The 24891-nt window shown below is 35.4% G+C and overlaps 2 protein-coding genes across 2 annotated transcripts; one reads left to right on the forward strand and one right to left on the reverse strand.

Moving 5' to 3' along the window:
• Positions 1-3676: 3676 nt before the first annotated feature.
• On the forward strand, positions 3677-10229 carry LOC132302562 (formin-like protein 1). Its single transcript, XM_059799465.1, has 4 exons — positions 3677-5835; positions 5982-6181; positions 7441-7685; positions 9098-10229. Exons 1-4 carry the CDS (start codon positions 4337-4339, stop codon positions 9926-9928), a joined length of 2775 nt encoding a protein of 924 aa, XP_059655448.1. The 5' UTR covers positions 3677-4336; the 3' UTR covers positions 9929-10229.
• A 435-nt stretch (positions 10230-10664) lies between these two features.
• On the reverse strand, positions 10665-19890 carry LOC132302572 (acyl-coenzyme A thioesterase 2, chloroplastic-like). Its single transcript, XM_059799475.1, has 5 exons — positions 18864-19890; positions 17980-18157; positions 15781-16250; positions 12453-12581; positions 10665-11364 (listed from the first exon to the last, which is right to left on the reverse strand). The coding sequence occupies exons 1-5, from the start codon at positions 19761-19763 to the stop codon at positions 11209-11211; spliced, it is 1833 nt and encodes a 610-aa protein (XP_059655458.1). The 5' UTR covers positions 19764-19890; the 3' UTR covers positions 10665-11208.
• Positions 19891-24891: the final 5001 nt, after the last annotated feature.

Below are 24891 nucleotides of genomic sequence, written 5' to 3' on the forward strand. Positions count from 1 at the left end.
ACTGGTCCAATTGATATGAAATTATATTATAAATGTTTAAAGGAGAGATTGAGAATTTAAATATGTTTTGTGTCTGTTTTAACTTTTTGGGAAAATAAAATAAAATAATAAAAATAAAACAAAAAGTATGGCCTTGCCATAATTTTTTAATTTTTTTTGAACAATACTTGCTTACTCACTGGTGAGTAGGAAACTTATACTCGTATGTGGCGCAATACTAAACTGACAAGTGTTCTTATATTTAAAATAATAAAAAATAAATAATTTAATAGTTATATGGATTAAACCCAAATGAATTCAAATCAAATTCTAATTCTTTCTCCTCTCCCTCTTTCTCAGACTTCTATTTTGTAGAAGCTCTAATCTCATCCGTTCTCTCTCTCCCCTTCTCTCTCTCTCTCTCTCTCACATATTTATAAATATGATATTTTCCAGACCTAATTTTCTATGATATAGACTAGTACCATCCAATTAATCCATGAGAGAAGATTATTTTGAAATATTTGTACCTGCTCTGAGAGAGGTAGAATTATAGCAGTCTCTTGATCAAGAACAACCAAATTTCCTTTTGTATGTTTTCTGGGAAGAGTTGAATGTAGTTTCCCTAGTGGTTTCGATTATGCACTTGTCTATCTACTAGGAGTAGTATTTTTTTTTTTGATAGATACTACTAATTTATGTAGTTGACTATCACTGCCAATTGGAGGACAAAACTACGTTCCTAATTTAAACATATGGAGGATATGACTTATCTATGGACTACTGTGAAACTAGGTTAGATTGACTCGCAAGCTTCAAATTACTTCTCAAGATTGAGAAAACATTATCTTCTTTTAACTTGCCTAGTTTCAATGAATTTTGCTTAAGCTAATACATATATAAATGTCTGTAAAAAGAGGGATAGAATGGATGAGATTAGGGCTTTCACATAATAGAAGCGTGAGAAAGAGGTAGGAGAGAGAGAATTAGAAATTGATTCGGATCCATTTGAGTTTAACTCAGATATCTATTAAATTATTTATTTTTTATTATTTTAAATATAAGAACACTTGTTAGTTTAGTACGTCGTGAATATAAATTTTTTACTCATTGGTGAATAGAAAATTATTGTCATTTTTTTTTTTAGGTAAATGTCTTGCCATAAACTTGCTCCATATAAATTTTATATTTTAAATTGCTCTCAAGGCAAAGAAACGCATCATTCCAAACAAAGCGCGCCAAAAAATTTATGGCTAGCAATGGTTTTTTTTTTTTTTTTTTGAACGGTAAGCTTAGCTAGCAATGGTATTACTTACGAGTGTGACATAAAAGTTATTAATTACCGTATTTACGGATTTACCCTAATCTCCTAATGTTATTGAAAATAGGAAAAGTGATTAAGAAGGACATCAAAATCTTTAGGAGTCTGCCCCACAAGAACGCAAAAAAAAAAGCCCATACCCTCCTAAAGCGCGTGATTGTCATGCATGATTGATGAGTTGGAGTTTGTCGAGTCGACATGAAAAATGATATAATACTCATAATTTGTTTAATAAATGGGTCAAAATTTAACGCGACACAAAACAATACTACATGACATGTTTAAGTCATTTTTTACGCGAATACTATATATTTATTTAGCATGTTTAGTTAAATGGATCATTTTTAACACGAACACGACATGTTTTGTTAAATGAATTAATTTGATTATAAACGAGTTGACAAGTTAAACACGAATATGACATGTTTAATTATCGTGTCAATTCGAATCGATACGAATACGATTAAGTCAAATCCAAACTAACTAATTTCTTGTCGTGTTAGTATGTCGTGTCAAATATTGCCACCTCTCTAACTCATGTAGGTATTATGTGTTTTGAACACTCTTTTTTTGGTACTTATGATTTTGCTCAAAATGCATTTACATAATTCAAGGGTGTCCACACATATATAAATCTCAACAACTTTTCTCCCATATGATATAGAACGTCACAATCATTCCTCTTTGAGACCCAACGTTCTTGTTGCGTAACCCACGAGATTAAGCATGCTCTCCTATTTTTGATTGGGGATTGTTTGTCACGACCGCCCTCCAATTCAAATATATATTTGTCCGTTTTGTACATTCTCTTGTTGGCATAATCATATATAGTTTTTCTTCTACAAATGCCAACAATCTCCCACACAATCACATACTTAGTTACAGGCAATTGAGTGGGAAATATGATTGTGTTACAACAAACGCAACGACCCAAACAAAAATTACGAAACACTATGGGAAAAATAAACACACCATTCAAAGAACATAAAGATTTATACTTGGTTCGACAAAGTTTACGTTTACAGTAGAGATCCACGCGAAAATTTTCACCGGCCCCCCACCCCCCCACCACACACACACACACACACACACACACACTATATCTCTGTATAATTTTTAGCATCTCTTGATAATCACACTTCAAATCCTAGGTGCCCTTATATATCGGATTACAAGAGAGTACTAACTTGGGCCCATATGCGAAAACGAAAAAAAAAAATTTCAAATAACAACGCGACCCGATACCAAATTCGGACCACAACATCACATATTGTTTGTAGTTAATTTGTACTCATTTTTTAATTAGGATTAAGTTTGAAATCAATTTAGAGTTGTAATAAATATATAAAAACTAAGTTCAAGTTTGACATTGAAATTTATGTAATTCATTCAAATTTTACTTGTGAGGTTGTAATCTTTTTTGTTTTTTCAAATTATTATAATTTCAATTTTGGAAAAAAAGTTAGGCACGAGTGAATAATTTTACTACATTAACAAAAAAAAATGAAATTCGAATTTGATTTATATGCTTAAGAGACTTCTATTTATAATGCTACGTTATAAGCAACAAATAACTATTAAAGTGTTAAGTTGTGCTATTTAGCTTTTTCTATTTCGATGATATGGGATACGAACTCATAAAATTCTCTCATTAAAATTCGCAATATACATATTTTTATTTAATCACTTGTATACCCTTTCATTTTAACAACTAAAAAATTCAATAACAATTCAAACACGTACCGTTCTCCGTGTGAACGCTTGACATAAAACTAGACAAAAAAAATTGAGCCTACTCCAATGTTTAGGTCAAATGACAAGCTCCTGTTTGTTACTGCGACTTTTGTATATATATGTAGTATTAGCTAATGGATTTTAAAAAAAAAATTTAGATTTGTAAAAAGTCAGAACAAAATTTTAAATAAATTTCTCAATTCAATTGTAAAAAAAATGAGCTTACTCGTAACTAAAAAAGCACAAAAAAAAAAAAAAAAAAAAAAAAAAACCAAAGTACCAATGACCTCACACGCGCTTGAAAAAGAGCATGGGTCCCACATATTCACACACAAAAAGAAAGTTTTACAAAACCCAACAAAATTTTCGTGGCCTTTACTAGCAATGACAGAGCCAAAATCACCAACTTTTTCAACACCAAAGGCAGTGGGGGATAAAAATGCTTTCCCATGATTCCTCTCAATCTTTCACCACCCCTTGAGGTAGAACAGTAGAAACTCTCAGAGTCACAGGCCACACAGCTCATCTTTAGCTGTATATCTATCTCTCCACACACACATACACACACACACATATATATATACACATACACATGTAAATATACGGTGATGTGATGATTATAAAGAATCTTACCAAGGGCAAATTTGCAAATCCCAATGGCCAAAATAAACATATCTGTGTCTGTCAGAAAATTTTAACCTCTTTCTAAATCTTTTCTTCGTCTTCATCATCCATCCACACCTATACACTGTACTACTACTCTACACTGTTAACATATTGTTACTTTTGTGTTTGATCAGTAAGTATTTCTTTTCTTACACTCCATGGATGAGCAAATAAATCTTCTCTGAGTATGGTGGGTGTTTCTTTGTTTGCAAGTCTGAACTACCATTCTCTTTGCTAGCTCCTCCTACTGGTTCTCTCTCTCTCATCTACCAAGACTACCATCCATCTCTCTCTCTCTCTCTCACACACACACACACACACACACCTACACCCACAATAAGAACATTCTCTTCCTCACACACTCTCCTATGGGTTGCTTTGGACATTCTTCAACAACCCATGTCCCCATGTAAGTTTCAGATAACTGTGTGCGTGTGGGTTAGTGTGTGAAGAGTAGTATATCATCTCTCAATCTTCTCTATGGTCTTTGTCTAGAGAAAGTACCCAATCGAGAACAGAGTATTTTGAATTTTCCCTTCCTTTGTCTCTCTAAATAGTTAAAAGTAGTCCCTACAAGCACCATAACATTCTTCCTCCATTTTCCCTCTCTAAAATCTAGAGAGAGAGAGAAACAAAATGCCCACCATTTTCTTCTTCTTCTTCAGTGTCTTCACCTTCTTTAGCTTCGCACCACATCTCTTATCCTCCACCCAAATCAATCACAACCGTCGGATTCTCCATCAACCCTTCTTCCCTCTTGATTCTCTCCCTCCTTCTCAACCACCATTTCCATCTCCTCAAGGCCAACCACAACAACCCAAATACCCATTCTCTTCCCAAACACCCCCAAACAAGCAAGGCGCGTTTTTCCCATTTTACCCCTCACCGCCACCACCGCCTTCCACCACCTCTCTCACCTCATTTCCGGCGAATATTTCTTCTCTCATCCTCCCTCAATCCTCCGGTTCAAAACCCGTTTCTCGGAAACTCGTCGCCATCGCCGTTGCCGTCTCTCTCCTCTCCGTCGGACTCATTGCCCTTATCGCCGCCTTCCTCCTCCACACCCGGAGGCACCGTGGTTTCGTCGACAAAGAGGCCTCGAGGTCCGACAGTCTCCGGCTGTTCCCCCCCAACGTCACCGCCTCCGACGTCGGTCACCGGCCGCCGTCGCACAACGTGTCCAGTACCAGCTCGGAGTTCCTCTACTTGGGTACTCTCGTGAACTCCAGAGGAACCGACGAAACCCATGTGGTGAACCCAAGCAACGACGGCGCATCGACCGTTACCGGATACCAGAAATTGGGTTCGCCGGAGCTCCACCCTCTTCCGCCGTTGCCGCGGCAGAATTACCGGCATAATGCCGGAGTAGGTCCTTTTAGGGACAATGAAGATGACGAAGATGACGAGTTTTTCTCGCCGAGAGGGTCTTCCGACGGTAAACAAAGTCCGATTGGCCTCGAATCGAACTCTGGGAGAGAGTTTCGAGCTGTGGAACGTGAAAAATTCGGAAGCCGAAGCTCGAATTCGGGGACGGCGTCGTACCCATCTTCCAATTCTGCTTCTCCAACTCAAACCATGTCCAGTAGTCCCTCCGTGCCACTAATTTCGACCCCCAGAAGCTTAAGATCAAAATCGCCGGATTCCGTCGTTGATTTTCCGGCCCCGTCACGGCCACCACCACCAATACCGCCACAATCTATGAGCCCATCGACACCGTCTTCAACTCCAGAGAGAAATTCAGGGGAAACCCAAAATTCACCCAGAATGATTTCGGATGTTTCAGGGCTGAAGAAGCAATCTCCGGCGAGAAAAAGCAATGTTTCGGGTCAATATGTTGCTGTCAAATTGCCGCCGCCACCTCCACCGCTTCCGCCACCGAGGTTTTGGGAAACACCTGTGGTGCAGAGTCTAAATCGAGAATCAATGACAGGGCCTCCGGTTCTTGTAGTGCCGTCAAGACCTGTTTTCCAAAACCCATCACTGGCTTCGCAGGATGAACAAGCTCAGAATTTTGAGACTGTGGAGAGAGATGATGGAACTCCAAAGCCGAAGCTGAAAGCATTGCATTGGGACAAGGTCAGAGCAAGCTCGGATCGAGCAATGGTCTGGGATCAGCTGAAATCTAGCTCTTTTCAGTAAGATTTTGAGCTGATCTGTTTTTTCTGCTTTTAGTTCATTGATTATGCTATTGGTTTGGAGTGAGTGGTACATTTTTTTTTGCTTTATTTAGTGAATCATATCATATGTTTTGTAAGTTTGTAGAATTTGGATTTGATTGCAGGTTAAATGAGGAAATGATTCAGACATTGTTCATGGTAAATGGTACCAATTTGAATCCAAAAGATAATATTCGACGCCAGATTCTTCCGGCTCTTAATCAAGAGAATCGGGTACTTGATCCAAAGAAATCCCAGAACATTGCAATTTTGTTGAGAGCACTTAATGTGACCATAGATGAAGTTTGCGAAGCACTTTTAGAAGGTAAATAATTAACTGGTTCTATTACTGTTAGCATGTTTATGTCCCTTTTAATATTTCCTGACCTTCATTATATCAAACAGAAGTATTTTGGAACAACCTTTCTATTTGTTTTCTAGTATAGAAGTAATTTTCTGTTTATGAGGTTTTGGACTTGATTTATTTTTACAATTTATAATTTATGCTAGCTTGATATACTGAGCTGTATCTGAATACCTGCTCTTATTGTTGTGCTGTAAAGCGTGAACAAGAGTTTGAAGAAGTACATGTCACTGATTTGTGCTCTGTCCTTTGATTAAATTAGTACTATTGTTCTAATTAAATTGAATACTCGTTTGGCTAAGTTGGTAATTAAAATGAACAAAGGGCACGAGGGAAATGAATTTTCCCTCTTAATTGCCATGTTTTTTTTTTTTTTTTTAATTCCTTTATTTCTTGACTTTGAATCTAGCGTGTTAGTTCAAATGTTAAAATCGTACAAGAATGGCATTGGCTTACACTGAATGCATCGCTAATGGTTCTTTGTAATTGAAGCTGGTTGTAGGGCAAAAACTGCCCCTTTGAGTGGTAGTTAGATCGTGGTTTGGCGGTTGGCTGGTTGCAAATATGAAAGCCTTTTTTGGTCCATGAAGTGCTTTAAATTTTTAATGGACAATATATGTGCACCTGTTGTGGCATACAGTTAAATCTTTCCGCTTGAACGTTAGAGAATCTGTATGTGAATGCAAGCATTGCATGTGCAACTGTGGTTACTGGAGGTTGGTAATACTTTGCTTCTTTCCTTAGGTAGGGTCTCTTGAGGTTAGTTTGGAAGTAATAAAATAGTGTGATATCTGCTGCGTTTTGATTTGCACTAGGTGCATTGTGTGTCCTCTTCACATTCTATTGGGTACGCATGAAAATTATGGGTTTAGTTGCTCTAGGTTTCTATTATTTTCGCTTCATGGCTCGTTGCTTCTCCAATTTACTTCGAAAGTAAGGGAATTGAGGTTGTATTAGTTTTGTTAACTGAACTTTTGGTTTTTTTATCTTGGCCATTTTCCTCTATTAGAATGGTTTTGCTCCATTATCTGCATGTCTCGTAGCATAATGTCATGATGATCATTTTTTCGTATGTCCTTAATGCCTAATATAATTCACCTCTGCTATTGATTTCCTAGGTTACAAAACTCTGTCTGTCTGTCTGTCTGTGCGCTTGCTTGCTTGTGCATGTGTGTCTCTGTTGCTGTAATGTTCTCTCATTTTCTTCCACTTGCAAACAGGCAATGCAGATACACTGGGGACAGAACTTCTTGAGAGTTTATTAAAGATGGCTCCAACCAAAGAGGAAGAACGAAAACTCAAGGAGTTCAAAGATGAATCACCATTCAAACTTGGCCCCGCTGAGAAATTTCTCAGGGCAGTGCTTGACATACCTTTTGCTTTTAAGAGGGTGGATGCAATGCTTTACATAGCCAATTTCGATTCAGAGGTTGAGTACCTTAAAAGGTCTTTCGAAACTCTGGAGGTAAATCTCATCTTCTCATGATCATTTCTTTTTAAATTGGTTATTTTATTGTGCTCTACATGTATATTATCTGGGATGAGTTTCTATTCCTTTTGGTTTTCTTTTTGGGTGGGGAAGTTGTTGGGCAGGGGTGGGGGTTGTGAGATTTGGAAATCTTTCCCCTACCACTCTAATGGGTGATTTCATTTTCCCATCGTTTTGGGTGTGGTTTTTTTTTTGAAGGGGTTCTGACCAGAATGGCCTTAGATCATATTATACGAACTTGAAACAACTTAAAAATTAACCCGGAAATTACATATTGAAATTAAAATAAATTAGGTTAATCGGTTGATGAATTTAAATAGTTTCAGTACTTTCTAGCATTGGTTAATTGAAGTTCTGGCATTTGAAAAGCTTTCAGTGGGTCTGAGCTTGTCATGTCACCACTCTTGTTGAGTCCTGTTATGTTTGCCTGCCTGTTGTCATTTGGTTTTGCTGACCAAATATCAATTTGCTATCAATCTGTCAAATAAACGTGAGTTAATATATCTAAATATTTGAATGGATGGTTGTGATTCAGCTGAGCCATATATTTGGAGATCTCTACATAATATTGGTTCAAACCCCCTTTCCTCATCTTTACTGATTTACATAGCGTGTAATTTGCATGCATAAATATAAAGACTTCATTCTCATGATTTTTTATTTAAGTATTGTTCATTTACCTTCTATTTGGAAAAAAATATAGACAGAATAATATATGTAGATGTGGGGACTATAGATCTCCTAAGCTCCTACTTAAAACTACATTGGCTAGACGGTTTGTGATTTAAGCTGGAGCATCTGGTATAATATGCTATGTGACCGGATGACCTAAGGAGTATACCTACATCTTGATAATTCAGTGGCTAAGTGCACCACAAAATGAGTAGATGGAGTTATAAGGCCTCGAAGTATTGGGCTTCCATATCTTTAGCATAGCGAGCTTAGCTAACTTGATTAAGACGAGTTGAACCTTCTATGAACAGAGCTGCAAATAGTAGGATGGTTCTACATTTTTTAAACATTGCATCTTGTTGTTTTGGTTTTCAGACCTACAAAGTCTAAAACATTCTTCCCAAGAACTTAGTGGTGTTATGCACCCATTTCGAGCAGAAACGCTAGTAGTTAGTAAGGTTGACTGGCAAGATAAATCTCCCAAGTATTTTCAACAGGATAACTATATAGAAGAAGCCATTGAGTGCATGTTCCCAAACTCCCAACTAATGAAGGATTTTCTTGCATTTCACTGTTGTTGTCATCAAAAAAAGATAAATTCTGATTTTCCCAGAAAAAGATAGTAGCCCGGGGAAAGAAAAAGATGGATTCTGATGGTTACCAGATTCCATTGCCTGCTATTTATAAGCCAAAATTTTCACATTTGTTCCTTGCAGACGGCATGTGAAGAATTGAGGAACAGCAGAATGTTCATGAAGCTTCTAGAAGCCGTGTTGAAGACTGGTAATCGCATGAATGTTGGGACTAACCGTGGTGATGCCCATGCCTTCAAGCTTGACACACTCCTAAAGCTTGTTGATGTTAAGGGCACAGATGGAAGAACCACTCTGTTACATTTTGTTGTACAGGAGATCATCAGAGTTGAAGGGTCTCGTCTCTCAGGTGCCGATCAGAATCCAGTGGCCGAAGAAAATCATCCTTCTTCTTTCCGGGATGATGTCGAATTCAGGAAGCTTGGCCTGCAAGTTGTTTCTGGCCTGAGTGGGGAGCTCACCAATGTGAAGAAAGCTGCTGCCATGGACTCAGATGTGCTCAGTAGCGAAGTTCAAAAACTAGCTAGAGGAATCACTAAGATTGGGGAAGTTGTGAAGTTAAACGAAGAACTCCCATTGAAGGACAGTAGCCGGAAGTTCTCTGAGTCCATGAATGGGTTCTTGAAGAAGGCGGAGGAAGAGCTAATCAAGATTCAAGCCCAAGACCGAGATGCTCTCTCTTTGGTGAAGGAAATAACAGAGTACTTCCATGGCAACTCAGCTAAAGAAGAAGCGCATCCATTCCGGATCTTCATGGTAGTAAGGGACTTCCTTTCTATCCTTGATCAGGTATGCAAAGAAGTTGGGAAGATCAATGAGAGAACTATAGTCAGCTCCGCCCGTCAATTTCCACTGCCAGTAAATCCCAGTCTTCCACCAGTTTTTCCTGCATTCAGTGGACAGCGACAGTATAGTTCGTCTGACGATGAAAGTTCATCCTCCCCTAGCACCTGAATTTTATACTTGCTTGTGCTTGCTACTTGGTCTCACCAGAATGCTGATCAGAAAATGGTGGCACTTTTGGCTTTTAAGTTTTATTATTATTATTATTATTTTTGTATTTTTATATAAACCCATGTAGAGATTTTGAAATTGTTGTATCCTATATGTAATATACAGGGAATGGAATCGTGTCAGGACATAATATGGTAGTGTTGAAGGAATTGTTAGAGGTAGCTTGTAAATTTGTCAGAAATGGATTCAAGGATTGGTATTCAGTGATAGATTCAATCTTTGGTTTCCTTTTGTACAGAAATCACTCAGTTATGGATGAGCTTAGATTAGAATGTGCACATATATGATCTTCCATTAAAAAAATTCGATTTTGACATTGAAAAAAAAATAAACCAGTTCTTCCTATCTTTAGTTTCTTGCCTCGTTAACTCGAGTTTTGAGCTTCCGTATATATCCATCATTTTTGGAACTATAATGCAAATATGTAGAGCTTCTAGGAGGAAAAGAAAAGAAATTTAAGAGCAACTCTAAATCTTGTTAAAGAAAAGATAGTTTAGTTACGTGAGTTGAAATGTACAACAGGAATCTACTTGTTAAAAGAAGGGATCTCCCGAGTGTCTAAATAACTGGGGACTTCTTTTCTACTTTGAAAAAATAAACTGTAATAAATTAATCGGTATTGTCTGCGACATAATGCTTGAAATTACTTAAAAGCCTAATTTTGACCTTAGAAAGCTTGAAAAGACAAATATTTTTCATTAAAAAAAAATAAAAGTACATGGTATAATTGCCATTTCACGTCATTGGTAAACTGACATAGGGAAGGTCAAGTGTTAGTTTTTAAACCAAACGGGAGGTCCCTGTTATTTAGACATTCAACAGGGAGGTTAGTGTAATTTACCTTTTTCTTTTTATTCCTTCATTTTCGAGGCTTAAGAGGTTAATTGCTCCCACTTTTTCCATTCATTTCCTTATGTTAAACCAAATGTGATTATAACCTTTCCCGTTACATTTTCTATCCTTCCATCTACCTCAATCCAAATGCACTCTTAAAGCCTCAAGTACGTATGTGCATCAAGAAGAGGAGTAATTATTTATGTACAGCACTTTTAATTTCAATCTAAAAGTTTAAGCAGAATGTCACAGGTAATTGTTTTGGAGCTAAACTTGCAAAAACTTGCCTTCAAGGTGTTTCAAAATGGATATATCTTTCAAGTTTTAGAACTCTCCAGCAGGACCCTTCAGGCTTTTTGCTTCCCTTATTTCACCAGAAGATAAACTCATCCATGATTTAACTTCTCAAGCTTTTCTGCTTCCATACGCTCAATCACCCGCCTTGCTTCCTCCTCTGTAGCTGGAACCACATTCCGAATCCTCATATCACTTTTCTTGGCCTCTGAACGGACAGTGAATGTGAAGTAGAACTTGTTCGATACCTGTTCAGGTTGCAGAACATGCGACAAAGCCATAAGATTAGTAAATAGATGAGTAATGGTTTTGATTCAAAACAAAATGGGGAAAAAAAATAACGGAATTGGGTTATAGGATGAGATCAATCTGAAAAAATAAGACAAACCCATGTTATTGGATAGTTTTGATGTCGTTAAAAGAAAAATGTTAACCATTTTTTCCCCCTAATCTCGAATAAGAAGAACGATGACATTGTCGCAAGCATCATTGAACTCATTTGGTCAATCTATTTGACTCATTTTTGTTAAGATTTTCCATCATCAGTTTTCAAATGAAGCTTGATCATAGCATAAATTTAACTTATGTACATAACTTAATTTGCTAATAAGTTGAAACTGAAAGTCTATAAAAGGAGGTTCGAACATTGGAATAGTTAAATGTGCTCTATAAATTATTAGAAAATGAAAACGAAAACTGAAATATATTGGCTAAGTTATTGGAACTAACGGCCAAAATCTGAAAGAATGAGAGACTAAAGATCATACAATTTTGGTTGAATAAGTAATCAAAATAACAGCCAACGTACCAACGGACCAATGGCCTAGCGGTATCAGCCTCTTATTTCCCAAAGGGATGTTAGGGGTTCAAGTCTCAGAAGAGACGTGTGTGTGTGAGTATCAACTAGGACAAAAAAAAAAAAAAAAAAAAACAGCCAACATGTGAAATACTGACAGAAACCTCAGATATTGATGCTACCTTATTTTTGCTGTACCCTCTATTATCACCGTTATTCAAAATATTAAAAACTCTGCCAGCTGATGATTGCTGCACAGATCTGTGTACAATCATGTAATATCAATTTTTTTTTTTTTTTGCCCTCGTAATAATATAATTTAGGATGCTTACATTCATTTCAATTTTTTTTTCCTTTCAGAAACAATTTTTATTTTTAAAATTTATTTTTATGACTCAACTCGAGGATGATTTGATCTCTGCTACATATGACAAATTTAATGCCTTGAAAGTTAAAAGAAAAAGAAGCAAATTTTTTTTTTTCCCACATAAACAATGCACCCTTGAGTGTGAAATGATTACATAAAACATCATAGCTCACCTCACTGGACCTGAGCTCAGGCCGTGTAACATGAGCTACAACTTCAACATTGATAAGCGGTTGATCTGGGTTCTCGAGTTCAGTGAACAAAACACAAGACTTGAGAAGGAGGAAGTTTCCGACATCCACCTGCATCAGAGAATCAAATATTATAATCCCACTAACATGGACTTATGACTGATTAAATTCTGAAGGACTTGCTCAATCCCCCATTGACAAGTTCGACATTGAGTTTTGTTACAGAAATTCTCATATAATGGGTTGATAACTGATCTACCATTGAATTTCGAGATTATGAATGCATTAGTGTCTCACTTCAACAAATCCATGGACTTGCATGTGAATCACATTTAATTTACTTTTGAGAAGTTACGGTTCAAGAACTATAAAGGAATCAATATAACAAGAACAATAATAAAAAATAAAAAAATGAAAAACACAAACCAAAATTGGCAAGCTTAAGGATACAACTCAACTATAACTCACTTTAAGGCATTTATCAAAAGTTACATGAAGGTAACAATAGCATTAATTAGTTCAAATATTAAAAAATCCAAATTTTATGAAAACTTCCACTTGTTTTAGTTTTGGTAAGGAAACCTTCCCCTTATTCTCTACAATTGTCAAGACAAAATAACACCGCTAACAAGCATAGATTGCTTTTTTCATCTTTATTTCTTCGTTATTAACCATAAATAAATGGAGTACTTGTTCCCCTAGAAAATTTTATTAGTGAATTATTAATTGAATTTATCTTGTTTCAATGGGGAATCGAAATGGATATGCAGTCTTGACTTGTATTTTGGAGAACAAAACCATACTGTATTCTTCCAATACTTTTTTCTTTTCATTTGTATTTTTTTCATAACTGTGATCAAACTGATGACCAAGTATAGGTTTTGAAAAAAAAAAGGGAAAGAAAGAAAATTTGTTGCAAGTTTAGGAGAATTTCAACCATAATCCACAACCATAAGTGGGGCAAAAATCCAAAAAAAACATATATAGATATATGTTTAAGAGAATTTCAACAATAATCCACAACCTCAAGTTGGCCTAAAATCCCCCATCTTTCTTCTTTACAAGGGATTGCTTGCCTCCTCAACCCAGACATTGCTAATATTATTGTGCTCTGGATAAATTATTCTCTTTCACAAGTGCAGAAATGTATAATCCTTTTGTATTCCTATCCGAATCAAATTCAAAATTGATTTGATTATTAACTGATATTATTTGATAAAATTGGAACCCATAAATAAATTCAGATTGCTGTGTATACCAGTTATCACTGATTGATAAAATTCTTATATGTAGGGGGGTTGTTCTTTATGGTAAAAAATCCATTCATCTCAGTTATTTGTGAGAAAAACAAGAAAAGAGGGGCACTGTTGAATTTCAAGTATTCAGGTTCACTAATAAGATACAGAGACTTACTTCCCATTTGACATTGCACAGAAAAGACTATTTATTTAAAAAATAAAAATAAAAAGAGAGATAAATTTTGACTCATAAACGGTTTCTTGTCAACAAATCAAAGATATTGAATGGCATACAGGTACAAAACATGCAATCTCAGTAGTGTATAGTCACATAAACCTTATCTAGTTCGAGCAATTTTTGATGATCCTAGAAGACAGATAATTATATGGGGATAGCTATTGTGAGACGGAACAACACAAGGGCAAAAAAGAAGAAGCATAAGAGGAGTGCATAAAATTTGCAGAGAAAGTGATTCAGAGAAGGAGAAGGAATGGTCATGAAAGTGGTTTACATGGGGCTGCCCATGGCCAATCTATCCCTTGCTTACCAACCAAATGGTTGAACTTCTCCTTCACTGCACTTATTCATGAGGCATGGCTTTCTGCATACACATATTTACCCACTCTGCTCCCCCTACACCCTTAGAATAACGGGGACCGAATTGGGTAAAGACTTTTATATACCTTTTTTTCCCAATAATTTTGGGTAATGGCTTTTATAACCTCTCCTATCAAGCCTACATGGGAACTGCCACCATGGTTGCAATCCTGTACTATCAAAACGTCACTTTTATCATAAAAAGCAACACACTATTATTGTTCTCTTGAAATGACATTAACATAGTATTGTTGTCAATACAAGATTCTCAAAAATAACTTATTATATCCTAATCATGTAATATCATACAAGTTACGTGATACTATAAAATCATTATCGTTTAATACATAGGATGAAGTTGGCTAGTGGCTTTGATCCTATGTCTTGGATTCTCAAATTTTAGCAATCACGAATAAAGCAAAATCTCAAGCAACTAATACGTTCATTATGAGGATCCCGTTTAGCAGTGGCTAAGGTCATATTTTATGTTAATGCTGATAAGAAACCAACCCTCCATTTATAAAAGCAATCAACATAGCTTTCCTTCCTAGAAAGTAGAAACACATGAAGTAAAATATTATGAGTTTAACAAACAGTACATTTTTTTTATATTAAACTTATTAGTTCTAAGTTTATTTAGTCAGGAGTATCTCATCTTCCAAATGACTTTATCATGATATGGGACCTTTAACCAAATACTGATACCTGTGTAGTTTTGAATGAAGAAAATACATGTCTAAATGCATGGCTCAAACAAACTAAGATACATTGGACAGTTCAACTCTCTGTATCATTAACAACCAACTGAACCAAGTGTGAGGGGAAAAATAATACCAGCCTTGAGATTAATGAATGCTACCCTCATTTCATTCTTTTCTAGACTTTATAATTTAAATCATGCCTATGATGCATAATAGCAATATAATAATTGTTAGTACTACCTGAGAGACCTAATTCACTAATAGTATAACAATACTTAACCTACATTTCATAAAGTAAGATGAGAATGGAGAGAACGAAAAGTTAAAAAAGGTCGAGTAATCGGAACAATCTTTCGATCAATTGACTTGAACGACCGGATGAATCAAACGATTGATCTAACGAATCAATCTAGTTATAAGCAACTCCTATATCTTTGAAAGCAAACATAGGTTTTCTTCCTAATAGCATTCCACAATAGTATTTAAGCATAAGACAGTGTCACTCGATCTTTTTCTTTTTCCTTTTCCATTGTTTTCTGGATTTGCCATATTTGACCTTTGTACTCATATCATCAATACATATACCTAAAAAGATATGAGGAGACTGATAACAAGATTAACACCAAAACTTTGGGAACAAAATTAGGCCTCAGAGACATGCTTAGCATATACAGAGAATGATGATAATAAATTCTCTGCAATAAATACTGTTCAAAATAGTAACAGGAATTAGTATGTTAGATTCCAGGAAGGTAATAGGTCGGGCTACTCACAGGTTTTAAGAAATCGACACGATCAACTTCTAGAAAGCATGGCACGCTGCCAACAAAAGCATAAGTTGTTGCAAATGCCAGTTCGAATGCTCTTCTCATTAAAAATCCTCCGAATATTCGACCGTGGATGTTCCTTTGCTGTGGCTGGCAAATCAAAGAGTTTTGGTGGCAAGTATCCCTCATAAGAATGCTATCTCTATCTGCCAAAGCTGGCATGTGACAAAAGACCCGCCCTTCAGCTAGCAACTCGTTGAGCCTATCTACTTCCCAATCCTCAATCACCTTTTTATGTTCTCCTCTATTCTTTTTTCTCATTTTGTTCCTTTCTTCTGCTTCTTGCCAAAGCAATTTTTCTTGTTCAGATTCAGGTGAGATCTGGTTGACCAGAGCTGATTTACCAGTCTCTGAGTCACGAGCCACAAAAGTGAAGTTTGCTGTGAGAGCAACTGAATCTGAGGGATTAGATATTTCTGCAAAACAATGACTTTTAATTAAAGCATAGCCACAAATAAGACATATCAGCAGCAAAATGAGACCAAAAAAAAATGCATTTGGTTTGGTGACTGGGTGCATTTTAATACAACAGCCCATTATTCTCATCATTATTTAACAAGGGAATCTCTTGGGAACAAAATCTGGTTGCATTTTTTGGGAGACCATTGACATAAAATTTTGCTAAACAAACAAGGTAACTGTTTATGATATTTTGGTTCCATTTATAAGAAATAATTTGCTGCTGCTTCCCTCTCCCCACTCCCCCCCACCCCCCCAACCACCACTTATTGGTAGCAATACACCTAGCTCTAAAGTGTTGACATTTTCAGAGGACCACTACAAGATAGTAAGGGGTTGGAAAGGGATATGAACAAAAGAATCGAGATAACCTTGAGAAAAGAAACAAAAAAGAAAATATAAAAACTACTTCAACTAGAAGTAGTGGAAGCCCCATCTACCCAATGAAATGCTTCTGCTTTTTGGGAAAAAAGTATGTTCTCCCATGGAGAATAAGTTACTGCTGAAATCAAACGAAATATTAGCAAGTCAGTTAATAACCAGATTGCATAAACTAAAAGGAACGGCAAGCAAGATCCTGAATGGAGAGACGTAAAAAATGGGAAGGTTAATCATAGCCACCAAATGACTAGAATCAGATTCAAACATGAAATAAAAAACCAGAAATTAGCACAAGAAAATAACACAGACAATACAGCCTTCAGAACTTTGTCAGTGACCTAATTTTCTTAAAAATTCCAAATATTAAGTTACCTCTAAAGCTTATTTAGATTCCATCCAAACTAGCTCCACCAAGAGATAATAACCTTAGAGCTAGGACCAGTATGGAGTTAAACCATCTTACTTCTGGTAATCTCAATGGAAATTATTAAGTTCCACTTCCATACAGCCTTCAATTCAACTTCAGAACTTGTTCAGTGCGCATGTCTCAAAAAATCCAGAAATTAAGTTCCCTCTAAAGCTTATTCAGATACCACCCATACCGGCTAACCAGTTCCACCAAGAGATAAACTCTACAGATGCAATCAGTATAGAGTTTAAACATCTTACTTCTTGTAATATCAATGGGAACTATTAGCAACTTTCAGCTCTTTCTTGGTGTAATATTGAGTTTCTACTGCTCCCTGATTATCATATATGATTATGGCAAGACAAACAAACTACCAAATTCCAATTTATCATCAAAACCATATACCAACAAGAGTTATCATCGTATGTCGACCTCAAATAACAATAAAAGACCTCGTCCTACAATAACAACCAACATGGACCTTGATCTATTTCCTACAAATAATTAACCCTCTGCAATGCAAGACAAATATTCCACTATCACAAATTCAGCTGCAACTGGACATAATTTTGATTCCTAGAACAAGTTACTCAACTATCTTGACACTGTCCAGCGAGCACCAACAATGATATCATATTATTTAATTATGTTCACCTCAAATCTGCCAATACCAAGCCTCAAACTTTACCCAACAATATTATAAAGGATGAGGGAGAGCTAGATAAACAAGCTGATTAATTGATCAATTGAATCACCTGACAGGATAAAAAGTGCAGTTTCCAAGTCATTAATCAAAGGTGAACTTAATGATCTAAAATGCAATTGAAAGTCAAAATTGTAGAACTGAACAAGAAAAAAATTAAGAGAGAGAAAAAATATAGTTTTGACAAGAGTACCTTCTGTGGACCGAATCACTTCTAGTCGAATCTCCATGGATGACCGCCCAACCCATGTAACAGCACCAACTATCTTTAAATCAGTATCAACATGGATTGGTTTCTTGAGAACTATCTTATCCACAGAAGCAGTGACCAGTAATAGGGGTCTTCTTGTGCTATCCTCATTTGAACAGTGCTGGTTCACAAAGGTTGAAGCAAAGATGAATTGCTTTTAGTAGTTGGGAGAAAATTCTAATTACATGATGGTCAACAGTTATCTGTCAAGATATGGTTGAGTCCGGGAAGTAAATTAAAATAATTAACCTTCCCTCTGAAGGCTTACTGATCAAAATAACAAGCTGATATATGCTCCATTAGATAAGCAGGAGGTTATGTACAAGACTACTATGGCTCAGTTGGATTATCTCTGCAAAAGTTAACACAATACTTGTATCTGATGATATTTAGTTATCTACGAAGTAGAAAATGTTATGTGAACCACAAATCTGGACCGAAGGAATCCCATCACCGAGCCTAGACGCTAGTTATACAAGCTGATAGTAAGAGAATCATCTCCCAATTACCAGGGAAGAGTCATTCTAAGCACCACTTAGAAATTTCATTACATAACTATAATACAAACTGTACATAGAAAGATGATCACACTTCTATGAAACAGTGTTACTATATTCTTAATGAACACTAACAAATAGCTGGCCTAAGGAAGCCGAACCGGTACTTACAACAAACTACAGAACTATTCAATCTCAATTGAAACCCATTTCATATAGTCCAGTTCAAGCACTACTATGAGTCCAAAATCAACAAACTTCAAAATGTGCACTGCAAATTATATGAAACAAAAGTTTCCATTAACCATAAGTTCCAAAAAGTCTTATTACCTTGAAGGATATGGTTCCTGCAAGAGCATCAAGGTCCTCAAGCAATTTCCCCATCCTGACCCCATTCCAGGGGTTCCTATACTGCTCTCTAAGTATATAATCAGATGAGAATTTGTAGTGAACACTAGTCCGGCTCTGTGAAGGAGTTTTCGTGATCAATTCATTCGGTAGAGGAGCTTCACTTGGAGCATTAGAAAGTCTTTCAAAAATGCTCGATCGAGCTTCCCATAGTGCATTTGTCACGGGTGAATGGTACATTCCTGGCCATAAACTGATTGGTTTTCGGATTGAAGAACCGGCATCAATTGGTGGAGAGCTCTCAGATGGTGAACTTACGGTGGAAACAACAGGGATTGGATTGGAAGGAGAGGAGTTACGTTCCACAAAGGAGAGTAACTTTGTGGCTGAGAATGGCCTATTCCAGGTAAATTTGGGTAGGATTGGCTCGAGAGTTTTGATGATGCGTTTTGATTTCGTAAACGAATCACCCAAAGGGGTATTGATAGTTTCATTGCTCCAAAATACATAACCTTTAAAGTTGGTTTTGAATCTTCTGATGGTGGGTTTCGGTAGGTTTAATGAATCATGCAAGTGGGTATTGCCATAATCATTGATTTGGGGCTTTGGATAAGAGACTAGATCACCAAATGTGGTTTCGTTGATGGGTTTTGATTGTTTTGATGAATTTGGCAATTGGGTATTGATGGGTTCTTTGTTTTGGGGATTTTGGTTGGGATTAAGTTGGGGTTTTGGTACAGACTGTGTTGAGGTTAGATCTGATGAGAGAAAGTGAGAAGCAAGTGTATGAAGTGAAGATGGTGATCTGGTGTTGCACAAAAAATAATTGGAAGAGGTTGGTTTGAAGAGGTGGTGAGAAATTGGAGGTATTGGTGGCTTCATTGTTTAAAGGAGGAAAGAATGTGATTATGGAACTCTGGTTATTGGTATCATGAGATTGGAAAGTCTTTTAAAAGGTTTTGATCCCTCAAAGGATGAGTTTATTTGATGAAGCAGCAGCAGCAGCAGCTGCTATGGTCCTAATTTTAGTTAGTTGGGCCCCTTCAGGGTAGGAAGAGGTTATTTGACTCTGAATCTTCCAGATATCACGCGCATCTTAGGCACGTTTTTTAACTACGATTCTATGCTTCCGAACAGAATATACAGTGTTTGTTTGATAGTTTAAGTACTCTAATTATTTAATTATTTGAACCTTCTAATGGTAGCCATCTGCTCTGTACATTTTTAATTAATGTTTACGATTGATTTTTTTCTTTTTTCTTTTTTCTTTTTTTTTTAAATATACCTGTTGTGTAAATATAGTTCACTTTGCATATTGTGCGAGTTTACAAAGTTGGGAGAAGATCACCGTACTTTATGTCTGCGTCAACTTGTGCGCCTTCATATTTCTCGAAAGAATTTGGCTCAGATATTATTTGTCACATTAAACCACACCATCCAAAAATTGTCCTTGTTTGCACACACCCTTTTTAACTAGTCACAATTTTTTTCTTCAAAATGTATAATTAAGAAATGTCCAATTATATAAATATCAACGTCGTCCGCATAATTTATTATTTTTCCCATTATTTCGACTTATGTAGTAGTTGAATATTGTTACAAACCCAATCATTTTTTAAGACAAATGCACCAAAAAAAAACCTAAAAAATTGTAAATAATCCTCTCGAATTATTAATTTGGCGCAAACCTTCACTTTGTGTGGCCTTGTTGCAATTAATTTTTTAAGGTCATTCATGTTAAAAATTGAATTCAAGTTTGCTAACTGATTTGACAGAACACAAGACATAAAACATGGGAAATATTTTATCATTATTCATGTTTCCTAACCGATTTGACAGAGAAACTCCTTAAATTATCACGATTTTGGTTTAAAGCAGGATAAAACAGTAGTCATGTCCTTGCATGTTACCTACTATAGAAGTGGTAATGTACTGATTTTTATGATTGTTGCATATGAGATGTTATTGGTTCGATAAGTTGCAAAGGAATTAACAAAATGCCTGTCTAATTATTTGACAAATCAGTGATTTGCCATGCACAATGATTAACTAATGTGATGGTCTTATAATTCTTATTTGCAATTTTTTTGGGTAGATTAGGTAGTTTTTGGTCATATCAAGGAGTTATTTGAAAAGGTGAGATAGTTACCGAGTTTTGTATTATTAATTTTTTTTTTTTGTTTTTGTTTTTGTTTTTGTTTTGTAATTTAGCATTTTTCATTTTGTAGGGGCAATTATGTAATTAAATTATTCTATTAATGGATTGGTGACAACAATGTTCTATTTGCAAGAACTTCTACTATAATTTAGGGATTTTTTATTTTATTTTAGTATAGGATGTAATACTCAAATGTGTTATACAACTTAATGGTTTTTTATTTTTATTTTTTTTTAACACATTTTGCCCTATTTTTTTTTACAAAAGGGGTAAAATCTATATAAAAACACTTCATTTTTAATTTAACATCAAACACTTCAAAAGTTTTACAATAACAAAGGGATTGTGACACCACCAACTAAGCTGATTTTTGTATAATTTTTTAATTCTTAATTCTTAAAAAAATGAAATTTGAACCAAACATGGCATAATTTTTATAACAAAATCAAACTTGTTTTAACCTGCCTGGTAATCAAGATTTATCCTAACAAAATTAAACTTGTGTTGACCTACCTGGTACTCAGTCCCGTAAGATTGGGATGGATTTGAGATCATTATTATCAAGTTAGGAACGAATTTAAAACCCGCAAAACTTTGAACTCACTCGATTAATAATAATTATATAAATAAACATTCTTTTATTAGTTATAGTTTTTATTTTTCATTCATTTTATTGATAATTTTTAAAATTCAACAATATTTTTGCTATTGTGATTGTTTTTATAGATTTTATTTTAAATTTGTTCAAGTTTGAATTGTTTTCTTAAAAAAAATGTATACTTGGGCACTGCAAACCTATTCCCGATGTGAGAATCTGAGATGAGACAGGGCGAGTTTGAGAAATTTTTTTTATTAATGGAATAGGTTTAGAGTAGGGGCACCACGTCCTGGTGACATCCTTACATGCCACATGATTGATTTAAATTTTGGATGTTCATTGTTCTCCTTCTTGTTACTTTTTATTAGTTTGTCAAGTTTAAATTATACATATGATAAACTATTTTATCTATTTACATTTTTTTTTTTGTTTTTACTTTCATATTTAACTTGGAGCTAAATACTAAAGTACAAATGAACTTCTCTGGGCAGGGCCCCAAGTTACAAACCTGTGTCCCTCAACACACGCAGCAGTAAATCGAGAGGAATAGATGGCTTGGGAAGAGTCGAACACCGGCCATTTCAAACCTAGTGCCAAGTTCCAACCATCACAGCTACCCTGGGGGCAAGTACAAATATTCTTAGTGGCATACAAATACTTAGTATGTTGATTAAAAGTGTTTGGTCCGAGCTCAATTTTGATTTTTGCAAATAAAGAACAGTTGACAGTAAATTCGTTTCTTAGTTTAGAGTTTATTGAATCGAAATAATATATATATATAATAATACTCCAATAATATATTTATTCAATTTTGATTTAATAGAGAATATAAATTATCATATATCACAAAACATGAAATATTCATAATTTAATTTTTTATAAGATTGCGAAGACATGAACCTATTGCTTTTACACACTTTGAGAGGTGAAGAAGTAATACTCCTACGAGGATTCATTTTAGCTTTATTTCATTCTAGAATTGAATAAAGATTAGTTACCTAGCAATCCCGTGTCGTGCACGACGTAAAGTCTTGTTTGGCTTGGCGCAATAAAAAAAAGAAATTTTTACATATAAATGTATTTATGAAGCCATATTTACTATTAGGTTAAGTCAAAGTCTGATAGTTTTAATAAAATGAGGTTAACCTAAATGCCGACGTGGACATGGAGTTTTACTGTTTATTTTAATTGCTTACCTAAAATACCCTTTTTTACTTTTGAATCAAATTACATTACTGGCCCTTTCTCTCTCCTCTTCTGTAGCTCGTTTTCTCTCTCTACTCTCTCCCATCAGACCAAAACTTCTTTTCTTCTCAACAGTCCCCTTTCGCTATGGACTCTCTCAGTCTCTCTCCACAAAGAAACCCAACAACAGAGGTCTTCTGTGACAACAGAAATTTGATACACCATATCACTCTCAATTCCTCCTCAATCGCCCTCATCATCAACCCCATACCCAACCTCTCAATCGTCACCTGATGACACGACCATGGATCACGATCTTGATCCGACCCACAACGAACGGCGATCACGAACGGCCTGAGACAGCAACGATTCCGGTCACGACGCTCCTCGAACCCAGTTCCACGACCACAGCGCGATCTTGATTCGACCCACAGCGAACGGCGGGCGCGACGGTCCGAGCTCTGCGGCGCCGCCTTTGTGGTGGTGGTGACTGGTGAACGCTATTGTGGAACATCGCGAAATCATGGATGGCCACCGCCGTTTTGAGCTCGCCACGTTGCGATGGTCATCGACCATCTCTCATGTTCTCGGTTATATATACATGTACATATATGTATTTACCCATATATATATATATATATAGATTTGGTCTTGATGAGAGAGAGTAGAGAGAAAATGAACTGCAGGAAAGAGAAAGGGGGTAGTAATGTAATTTGATTCAAAAGTAAAAAGGGTATTTTAGGTAAGAAATTAAAATGAACAGTAAAAACCAGGTACACATCAGCATTCGGGTCAACCTCATTTTATTGAAACTATCATACTTTGACTTAATCCTATAGTAAATATGGCTCCATAAGTACATTTATATGTAAAAATTCCAAAAAAAAAAAGCAAGTAACGAACCTTAACGAAAACTTGGTTGCCAACTAAAAATAAAAAAATAAAAAAAATGAAAAGACCGAAGAAATAACTGATTTGTTACTAAATTGAAAATTGGCAAATCGGCGCTTTTCTCTCCTTACCTTTTGGTTTTCTTCCATTTTCCCTTTTTGAACTCCTTGAATCAAAACTCTAATTCCTCTCTCCTTCCCTTCGGTGTTCTGGTTCCATCAAAAGGATCCTTCCTTCCATTTTTAAATTTTTAACTCTTTGAATCAAAACCCTAATTTGCGAAAAAAAAAAAAATCAAAACCCTAATTCCTCTCTCATTCCCTTCTGGTTCATCAAAAGGATCCTTACTTCCTTTTTTGTTCCATGAAAAATTCTATTTTTTTTTTTTACTTTTATATTTCCTTTTTTGAATCAAAACATAGCACTCTTGTTTTTCTTTTTGATCTATATTGCTGCCAAATTTTTTCTGCAATTCCTCTTTTCTTTGGCTCATAAAAAACATGCCTGCATTTTTTACTTTGCAATTCCTTCTTTGAATCAAAACCCGATGGTGATTAGATTCTTTTTGATTACAATTCCTTCTTTGCTCACTCACTAACTTCATACGTAAAACTATCTGAATTCACTGTATTGTTGTGTTCTTATTTGAAATGAAATTTTATCACAATAATAATAATAATAATAATAATAAAAAAGCATAAAAAAACCACTATCACATGTTAAGTTAGAAAGTTTCATGAACATGCTTAATTACTTAATAGGCCTAACTTGTGACCACATACAAAATGCTACATGTTTACCAAAAATAATAAAAAGGCCAATGGCTTTTTTGTTTTTGTTTTTCTTTTTTCCCCCAGTTATGAAGAAATCATACATTTAGTTATTCGTTTGATAACATATTGTTATTGAAAAAATAATGGCAAAGTTTGGTATTAATTGTCATTTGCTTGCTCACTATTTTCACCCTCAAAACAAGGTATTTATACCGTATTGTATAACTAATATCACATATAAATATATCTGAATTCACCAAATTATTACCATATTCTTAGTTGAAGTGAAATTTTACCAAAAAAAAAAATAAAAAAAAATAAATAAATAAATAAGAAAGCATAAAAAAAAAACCACAATCACATGTTTTAAAATTGTAAGAAATAATGATCTATAAGATTAATTTT

The sequence above is a fragment of the Cornus florida genome, unplaced genomic scaffold (genome assembly GCF_030987335.1).
Source record: "Cornus florida cultivar Cherokee Brave unplaced genomic scaffold, ASM3098733v1 CherokeeBrave_3.0.0_Hap2_Chr01, whole genome shotgun sequence".
NCBI classification, from domain to species: domain Eukaryota; kingdom Viridiplantae; phylum Streptophyta; class Magnoliopsida; order Cornales; family Cornaceae; genus Cornus; species Cornus florida.

Coding starts and splice junctions, on each gene's coding strand:
- LOC132302562 (XM_059799465.1), top strand. CDS start 4,337: ATGCCCACCATTTTCTTCTTCTTCTTCAGTGTCTTCACCTTCTTTAGC. Junction 5,836..5,981: donor CTGAAATCTAGCTCTTTTCA/GTAAGATTTTGA, acceptor ATTTGATTGCAG/GTTAAATGAGGAAATGATTC. Junction 6,182..7,440: donor TTGCGAAGCACTTTTAGAAG/GTAAATAATTAA, acceptor ACTTGCAAACAG/GCAATGCAGATACACTGGGG.
- LOC132302572 (XM_059799475.1), bottom strand. CDS start 19,763: ATGAAGCCACCAATACCTCCAATTTCTCACCACCTCTTCAAACCAACC. Junction 18,158..18,863: donor CAGGAACCATATCCTTCAAG/GTAATAAGACTT, acceptor TTTGTGAACCAG/CACTGTTCAAATGAGGATAG. Junction 16,251..17,979: donor AGTGATTCGGTCCACAGAAG/GTACTCTTGTCA, acceptor ATTGTTTTGCAG/AAATATCTAATCCCTCAGAT.